Raw genomic sequence first — 9,022 nt, 5'->3', positions numbered from 1 at the left:
TGGTTGAATGATACTGAGGAGCAAAGTGAATGGGCATCATGAGTGACAGTAATAGCCCCTCTAAGTTACCCCAGAACCCTGAATGAATTAAGTAGCATCTGCCCTCTCGACATTCCAACCTACCAGTGGTAGTGAGAGTTGGGGGAATGAGCCCAGAGGGACATTCCATTTGTTAGAAGAGAGGACAGGGAGGGGGGCTGGTGGGTAATAATACATAAACTTTAAAGAAAGAACTGAGCAAAATAAGATAATTTTCTACAAATACACAGCTATAAACAGAAAGACATTCAGAAAGGGTGCAATTTATCTTACTAAATTATTTTATTTCTATTTTTTGTTTACAGTTTCTTATATAAATCTCATTCTTTATATATTGAAATATTTATGTTTGTTGATGATAATGTTCATAATAAAAAGGAAGTCTTGAAAAAGAAAGTATGATTCATACTTTTGTTCTATGCAATCATGCAAATCCAAAACTACATTCTGCAAATCTAATGAAATCCCTCCCTTCATTTATATTGTAACTGAGAACAGGATTGCTATTACAAATACTATAGTATTTGCTGACATCATACTTGGAAAGGATTACATCATTGCAGAATTCAAATTGCCCCTTCTTTTCCTGAAAGTCTGAGGTGTCACTTCAAGTTGCCTCCAAAGTCACCACTATTCCCTTTTTTCAGTTTTACAAAATTGTGCAATTAGTTGACCAAGAGGGAAATTTCGCTGTGCTTTACTTCTGCTTTTGGTAGTGAATAAAATAGCCCAGATGGCAGCAGTAAATCACTTCTTCGCTTGACAGCTGACACTGACCAAAGACTCCTATCACTTCTGCCAGCAAAGGTACTATTTAGTTCTCTGGATTCTGAGTGATTACTGCCTGGGAGAACTCTATCTATTCTGGTTGGGGGGTAAGGAGGTCCAGGAGTTGGGGTAAAAAGTTCTATAATTAAATGCCATTTTAATGCATAAAGAGTAACTTTCTATCCAGTAACTTTTGACACCTTGCTTAAAACCTTAGGGGTTTTAATTCATTTTTGTTTTGTTTTTGGAACCAATGCTCTTTTGGCCTCATTTGAAGACTCGATGTGCTTCTGGTTAAATTGGGGCCATGCTCCTGAGTGGAGCAAAAAAGGATCATAGATACAGATCTCAGAGAAGATCTCAAAAACCTTTTTGTCCTCACTTCCCAAGTGAGGAGAATAAGGACCAGAGAGAAGAAGTAAGCTGCCCTAGGTCACACAGGGGGTAAAAATCAATGATTTGAATCTACACCCTTGAACTCCAGAATCTGTGCTCTTTCCACTGTTCCTGCTTGAGTCTTTGAGCTATATCATAGCATCCATTTAGAGAAGAACCTAGGGGTTACCTTTTTGACTGTGAAGTATTCAGTCTAATATAACTTACCAGAAAGAGGACAGGGGACACTGTATGACAAACGTTTTCATTCATTCTGCCACCATCACAAAAATTACAATAGGATGGTGCATTTGGTTGAAGGAGCAAGAGTTTTTAGCCTGGGAAAATGACTTATAGGGAGCACATCATAGCAACTTTCAGGAATTTAAAGGGCTTCCCAAGAGGAAGAGACTCAACTTGATTTGTTTGGCTCCAGGAAATGGAGCCAGGAGCAAAGGTTGTAAGTTGAAATGAGATAAATTTTGGCTCGATGACAGAAAATAAGTTCCTGACAATTGGAGCTTTCTGTAAAGGGATTGAGCTGCCACTCAGGGTGGTGGGTTCCCCTCAGATTCTTGAAGCAAACAGTGGATAATCAGTTCTTGGGCATTCTATGACAGGGATTTCTTCTTGGTTGTGGGTTGGACTTGATCGGGGACTCTTCTTCTTTTTGTGTCATGGACATCTTGGACAATAGTCTGATGAAGTCTATGGATCTCTTCTCAGATTAAGGTTTGTAAATGTATAAAATGAAATGCACAGGATTACAGAGGAAATCAAACAGTGCAAATACAGACATAATATTTTTCCATATAAAGTTCACAAAACCCCATCCGCCCAGCCCCCAAAACCGTTTTTGTTTTTTTTTTTTTTTGAACTTCTTAAGGGTCTATGGACTTGGTTAAGATCGTTTGGACTGGATGAATGCTACGGTCCCTTCCAATTCTGAAATTCTTTGATTCACTTAATCATTCAATGAATGTCCAAGCCAAGACAAAAGGGAAGGGTCCTGAGGCTGTAAAAATGTATAAGATATGATCTCTACACTCAAGGAGCTTCTAGTCATTTAGGGAGAAACAACTTCATAAGGAATGATATTTGCTCAGCCACCAGCAGGTCGTGACCTTCTTTCTATTTTCTTTGTCCAGGAATACAAAGTTATCATGGCAATGGTGCCTGAAATCACTTGTGAGGAGGTGGATTTTTATAGGTAAGTAGAAAGACTGAGCTGAATGACAAGTATGGTCAGCTGAAAGCTCATCCTATGCCAGGAAAGCAGACCAGGATCAAAGATTTAGAAAGTTGCATAGGTCCTTTTAAAAAAACTTAAATTTTCCTATGCAAAAGGCAACCAAAAATTAATATTGCCTCAGTTTCTTCATCTTTTGTAAGGGAATTGCATGAGATGATCTCTATGGTCCAACTCTAAAATGCTAATCCTCTGCTTCTTTTTGCATGCCACCATAACCAGTTATAGCCATGCACATTACTAATTAGGCATCAGTCCATCTCCTGCAGAACTCAGGGAAAAAGACTAGGGGGAATAGGTTGGAATAGCGGGGTTCAGTTGGGAAGTAATCAAAAGGAAAAGATGAGGAGTCAGGCACTGGATTTTAGAGGGACTCTTGCAAAGATTAGCTTAGGAGTCTAGACTTTTATTTTATTCCACTGGCTATTCCTTAGCAACCTTGAGTATGATGCAGGACTTAGTCCCCAGATCTCCATGTACACTTCCCAGTTCCTCCTTAACATAACCAAAGTCAATAACAGAGGGCCTTCCCACAGCCTGGCTGGGGTACAGTACCTACTGACCAAGCCTTTAAATCTCAAATTGACTCATAGATTGGTCACCCTTTAGAGTATGTTGTACCTATGCTAATGGAGTTTGTCAGAAAGACTTCAGGGACTTGATCATAAGTTCTCTATTAATGTTAGAGGCTTTTGCACAAGGAGAAAGACCCTCGCTTAGGAGAAGTAACCTAATAGCTTCTTTGGTTTTGTTTACAGGGACAACGATGACTGTCAATTTTATGAGGCTGATGGTCCCAACCAAAAGAAGGTAAGGTTCTTGGCTAGCTTCTTTTATGGTCTAAGTTCTGGGTCAAAGGTTGTAGGGATATAAGGAGGGGGAGGACTTTGACATGGTGAAAGCCCAGGCTGTACCACTCTGAGCTCACAGGGTAAGCCTTTGTACTATGTTCTTTTTCATCTCCTTATGAGAGTTGACATGGTGCTGTGGAATCAGAGAATGGGTTTAAATCCCAGCTCTATGACCACAATCAAGTCACTTAGCCACTCTCAAGCTATTTTCTCATCTACAAAATGGAGAGGAAGGAGTCAGATAGACTGGGTGGTTTCTGAGGTCCAATCCAACTCTAGATCTATGGTCATATGTCATAAATGGGACCCATAAAAATTGAGAGGTGGTGAGGACAAGTCAAGTACTCACCTTTGAATCATCTCTGTCTTCCTAGAAAATATATTTATCATTATGGGGCAGCAGACTAGATCTTAGGGAATCTTGTATAACCAGATACATGCCAAACACTGATGATGACACTGGAAATGGAAACCTGGTACTGGAAAAAGGACCAACAAAAAAAAAGAGTAGAATTGGATTCAAATTCTGGCTATACTAAGATACAAGACCTTTACCAAATCAAGTTATCTCTCTGGGTCTCATTTTTTTCATCTGTTAAATGAAAGAGTCTTGACCCGCATGACTTGCAAACTCTTTAACAGTCTACCATTCTAAGTGATAAGTGGAATCTCTTCTCAACCCAATTAAATTCTTCAAGGTGGTGACTGCTCAGAGGAAAAACAAACAAAAGTTCAACAACCCTAAACGAACAACTCCATTGTTTCTCTGCAGGGTTACTTCCAGCATCCTGATCTTTGCTCCAAAGAAAGTCTTCTGGAGGAGGATGGCATCCAGCTGAAATTCACCAGTCATCCCCATCAATTTCATAGAACTGTGATGGTAGTTGTTGCAATTGAGAAGATGAAGCATCTGAATGGAGTCTGCTCCCAGCTGTTCCAGGATAATGATTTGATGAATATATTCACAAGCATCTTTCAAGAAGGTAAGAAAACTGAGAGACAGATGCTGAGTCTTTCCTATTCCCAACCCTCCCCAACAGTAATCAACATATTTCTCTTTCTTCTAATGTTTTTGGAAAATATTTATAACATGTTTTGAGGTTTAGAAAGTATTTCACAAGCATTATAATGATAATAAAATGAGTAGTGTTTCTATAATGTTTTGAGGTTTTTAAAGCACTTTACAAGCAATAGCTCATTTGATCTTCACAACAACCCTGGGAGTTAGGTGCTATTATTTTCTCCCTTTTTGTAGATGAAAACTAAGGTAAACAGAGTTTAAGTGACTTACCCTTAGTCACACAGCTAACAAGTATTGGAGGTAGGATTTGATTGCTGGTTTCTCCTGATGCCAGATTCAGCACTTTTCCCCAATCTGCCAATCTTGAACTCTCCTGAAAGGGCACTCCTTAAGAAGTTAGAACAAGAAAAGTAGGAAAAAAAGGTGGATTGAGCCAAAGGCAGAGTTTCCAGGGGAAACTATACCTCACTAAAAAGTCCTGGGAAGTGATCTAAGGTGGTTCTTCATGACCTCAAGGGACAATCTGGGAAGATTGCCATTTCTGATTCAATGCTTCTGAATAGTATATACATTCTACTTTTCAGAACACATCACCTTCCAGAACTGTGACGTTTATGAGTCTGACTCCACGTTTCGGTTGGTATCCTCCCAAGATTGCACCATTCAAGACGCAAATCAAAAATGCCTGACCTTGTCCAATGCCAGTGAACTGCAAGCTGTCCATCTCAATGGACACAACATAAGCCAACAAGGTAACTTCTGATACTTTGTCTTTCCTTGTTGATATCCATACATCTTGGTCTCTATAGTTGGTCTCCAACTTAGACTAATGCTAATTGTCTCTGCCCACATGTCTGTTTCACCATCATCCAGTCGTACAAGACACTGTGCTAGGTCCTATGGAAAGGGATTGTCCAAATTCAGACTCATTCAAAGGACAATCAGTTTGGGGCCTTACTGGCTACTTCTTTATTTCATTTGGTTCAGTCTGAGTGATCAGGGGATTTGTTGTTAGAAAAACCATTTCAGATCATCCCCTCATTTCTGTTGGAAATTTCAACCTCCAGAAATTAAATTTCTGTCCCAAAGAACTCAATTTCCAAAGTAAACTAGTTTTAAGATTGAAAGTAGGCAAAGCTAAAAAAGATTTCAAATTTGGACTTCACATTTCTAGCTCTCTTTGTTATGAGCTATTTCTAAAATTCCTAGTAGTCCAATTATATCAAACTGGAGGAAAAAAAATGGAAAATGTGACTATAAGTGATCCAGTCTGGAAAACCTACCATAATGGACTGAATTTTTATTCTAAAAAGTTGTTCCCCATTGTGGACATTAATAGGTACTAGCCACATCCACTCTACCCTACTCCTCACAAATAAAAGGCAAGGATAGCAGCAGGTGTGTTGACAAAGGGAGTCAGTGAGAGGAGTGAGTGAGGTGCTTCTCTTCTGAGCTCCTACCTTCCTTGAAAGTCAGTCATTTGAGCAAAGAAGCTTCCTACTTTCTATTCTCATTTGGAAATAGGAAAGCCTAGTATACTTCCCACTAAGGAGTAAAAGTGATCTTGGAGGTTCTGATTGTGACATCTTTGACTCAGAAGTCTCAGAAATTTGAGCTCAGTAATATAGCACACTCAATTTAACCACCACCCTTCCCCCATTTCTCAATTTTACTCCTCACATGTCCATGTCCATTTTTTGCCTCACTCTCAGAACTATGGTCTTCCTGGGTTGGTCACCTTGCCCAACAACTTCTCTAGAAAGAGATTCTTAACCTGGACTCCTTGAACTTTTCAAAATTTAAGTTAATATCTGGGTTTCCCTAGAATTGGTTTCCTTTGCAATCTTATGTATTTTCTTTTACACACTTACGAACATTACTCTCAGAAGAGATCCTTAGACCTCACCAGACCTCACCAAGAGATCCATGATACAAGCAAAATTAAGAACACCTGCTCTGGGATTGCCATTCACCCTATTGTTTCTTTTTTCACTTTTCCAGTGATTTTCAGCATGAAGCGCCTCCTTGGTAAAATAGGATCCAAGAAAACACATGTTGTCCTGTGTATCAAGAAAAATAATCTCTATCTGTCTTGTGTGAAGCGTGGCGAGAAGCCCATCCTGCAACTGGAGGTGAGCATACTAGGAATAAAGAGAGCTTTCATTCCTATAAAAAAATCCACTTGTTTCCCACAGCCAGGTAGTTTGAGATAGGCAAATTTTTCCCCAATAAATTCATGTAGTACCTGGATTTGACTCACTTGCATAAATTTCCCAGACTCTTGATTCCAAATGAGAAAATAATATTGGTTCATTCATGTATTTTCCAATTCTTATTTAATCCTTATTTGAATGAACATTTATTAAGCTTCTACATTGTACAAACCTCAAAGCCGCACATCCTTAAATATTTGGGACTTAGCCACAAAGAAGAGTGAGATTCTCCTTCCAATCACCCCAAAATGCAAAACTATAAACAGAATCCAAGAATTATGACTTCTAGCCCCTGCCTTTTTATCTTTCTTCCATTGTGACATCAATTTCTTCTCTGACCAACCTAAGGACTTCTCGACTAGCTCCTATTCAAGTGCCAGAGATGAAGTCGTAGTTTGGGAGCTAGAAGGGACCTTACAGACCACCTAGTCTAAAGCCTTCATTTTATAGAGAAGGAATGTGAGGTCCAAACCTGCCCAGGTTTACATAAGTAGTAAGTGTCAAAGATAGGATTTGAATTCAACCTCTGCACTCTAGCCCTTATGCTTTTTAAAGATATATCTTTGAAGTTCGCTTGTTCCTTTTCTCACGGGGGGAATTTGTCTTACTCATTTACAGCAAATTGACGATTTCCCCACCAATAACGTGGAAACACGATTCATCTTTAACAAGATGGAATTCAATAATACAACTGAATTTGAGTCTGCAGAATACCCTGACTGGTACATCAGCACTTCCCAAGTGGATGGTCAGCCTGTCTTCCTGGGGAACATACGCGGGGGCAAGGACATAACTGACTTCTTTTTGGATGATCTCTCTTAATCAGCAAATCTATGTATACTGTGCACTCTAGAACCTAGACAAATGTGAGAAGAAAAGGAATTTGGGAGTTCATATGTTGTACATATGACATGTATTCAACTTAGGCCTTAATATGTTCTTTGGAAATTTATATTGCTACCATTCAGATACTGACTGTGCTCAGGGAAACCCCCCGTGACCTATTTCAGTGCCTGACTGAGTAGAATCTGGGGAAATTATGGTGATAGTTTCATATTCAAGGGGAAAGTTTGAGCACTGGAAGGCAGGGGAGCATTAGGAGGGGGGATTTGGAGAAAGAGAAGATGACCATGAAGTAGAAAGGTAAAAGAGACCTCTGACCTGCCAAATTCGGTAAGGGTATGCAGTAGGAAGAACTGCGCGAATCACCATCTCAAGACTCGCATGCATGCTGATTCTAAACGGGCCAGGCTATGATTGAGCCCTGTCAGCTGTGACCGCTCAGAAGTGGCTCTGCTCTTTCCCAGATGCCAAGATGTGGCCTCTCCTGAATCTCCCAGAACCGTCTCCCTAAGCCTGGGTCATTTCCCATCTCCCCCAACACTGCCCTCTCGGGTCTTTAGCGACCGATCGTTTGTTTAGTTATTTATTTATTTATTACGCAGTCTGTTTGTGGACGCTCATGTCTGTTAATTCTCTGAATGAAAAGGCCAAGAGGAACCAAATGTCAGTAAGAGAGTAAAGCTTTTGATGTCTGTAAAACTGAATTAATTTATATTGTTATTGTCTACTCGAAAGACCTAGAAATGTACTCACATGTTCTTGAAGGGTGAATATTTATGAAAGGGAAACATGACCTGATAATCTCAGTGTTAACACAATAAACTTTGGTTAAATATGAATTTGTCTGCCCATCCGTTGTCTTCATCTGGGCTTCCGAGGTGTGAGTGAAAGTGAAAGAGTAATCAATCTTTCCTACCATAAGGCATGGGAGAAGTGGGAAGGGAGTACTTTTGAGCCCACTATGACAAGAGTCTGTGGATTAAACTGAGATTAACTCATACCAGTTGCTGTCAAATCCTGGTAAAATGACTAACTTGAGACCCACCTCCAAAATCCCTCCAGCCCCATAGGGACTCACAGGAAGGAGAGATTTATAAGAACTCTACTTTCCCAGGGGCACAAAATACCACTCTAGTCCCAACACCTACCCCTGTCCCAAATTCCAGATGATGGCCCAAGAAGAAAAGTGAGAGGTGACAAGGCTGACCACCAGATGCTGCAGGGCAGAGTTCTAGAATGAGGATATCTCAGCATCTCTCTCTTAGAGACAGGATTCTATATTTTCCTACAAGATGAAGAAGGATTACTTTTCTCTAACCAACACTGAACAAGCATCTTGTACTAGTGTCCCTAATCCCTGTGTAATTGGAGAGGACCAGCCTATCTGGGCCAGTTCTTGAAACATAACCAAATATTCCCTGCCTGGTTCCAATCCAGGGGACCACATGGAAGCCTAGAGTGCTGGATGTGACAAATCAGGAGTTTGCACTGTGAGATGACAAAGAGTTATCTAATTGGCCACTGATGACAAGACAACTAATGACTCAGGGACTGCTGAGCCAGGACTCTGGAATACAAAAATGAAACCACCCACTCCGAGCTTGCCCTCTTTCCTTTGTAGCTGCCATGAGGCAGGAGTCCTTTTAACTGCTACCAAGACCCA

The 9,022-nt window shown here is 40.2% G+C and overlaps 1 protein-coding gene across 1 annotated transcript; it reads left to right on the top strand.

The window, feature by feature from the left end:
• The first annotated feature begins 780 nt into the window (after nucleotides 1–780).
• Nucleotides 781–8,198, top strand: IL1B (interleukin 1 beta). The gene is made up of 7 exons (XM_072636756.1): nucleotides 781–846; nucleotides 2,331–2,392; nucleotides 3,190–3,241; nucleotides 4,055–4,265; nucleotides 4,888–5,055; nucleotides 6,305–6,435; nucleotides 7,135–8,198. The coding sequence occupies exons 2-7, from the start codon at nucleotides 2,346–2,348 to the stop codon at nucleotides 7,336–7,338; spliced, it is 813 nt and encodes a 270-aa protein (XP_072492857.1). The 5' UTR covers nucleotides 781–846; nucleotides 2,331–2,345; the 3' UTR covers nucleotides 7,339–8,198.
• The last annotated feature ends 824 nt before the right edge of the window (nucleotides 8,199–9,022 follow it).

This window comes from Notamacropus eugenii, chromosome 1 (genome assembly GCF_028372415.1).
Source record: "Notamacropus eugenii isolate mMacEug1 chromosome 1, mMacEug1.pri_v2, whole genome shotgun sequence".
NCBI lineage: Eukaryota > Metazoa > Chordata > Mammalia > Diprotodontia > Macropodidae > Notamacropus > Notamacropus eugenii.
Note: the sequence above shows the minus strand (reverse complement) of the source record. Positions and strands in the feature narration are given on the sequence as shown.

Excerpts from the sequence above, each read along its gene's own strand:
- IL1B (XM_072636756.1), top strand. The coding sequence starts at position 2,346 with ATGGCAATGGTGCCTGAAATCACTTGTGAGGAGGTGGATTTTTATAG. Across the intron at positions 2,393-3,189 it reads GAGGAGGTGGATTTTTATAG|GGACAACGATGACTGTCAAT; the intron begins GTAAGTAGAAAG and ends TTTTGTTTACAG. Across the intron at positions 6,436-7,134 it reads AGCCCATCCTGCAACTGGAG|CAAATTGACGATTTCCCCAC; the intron begins GTGAGCATACTA and ends ACTCATTTACAG.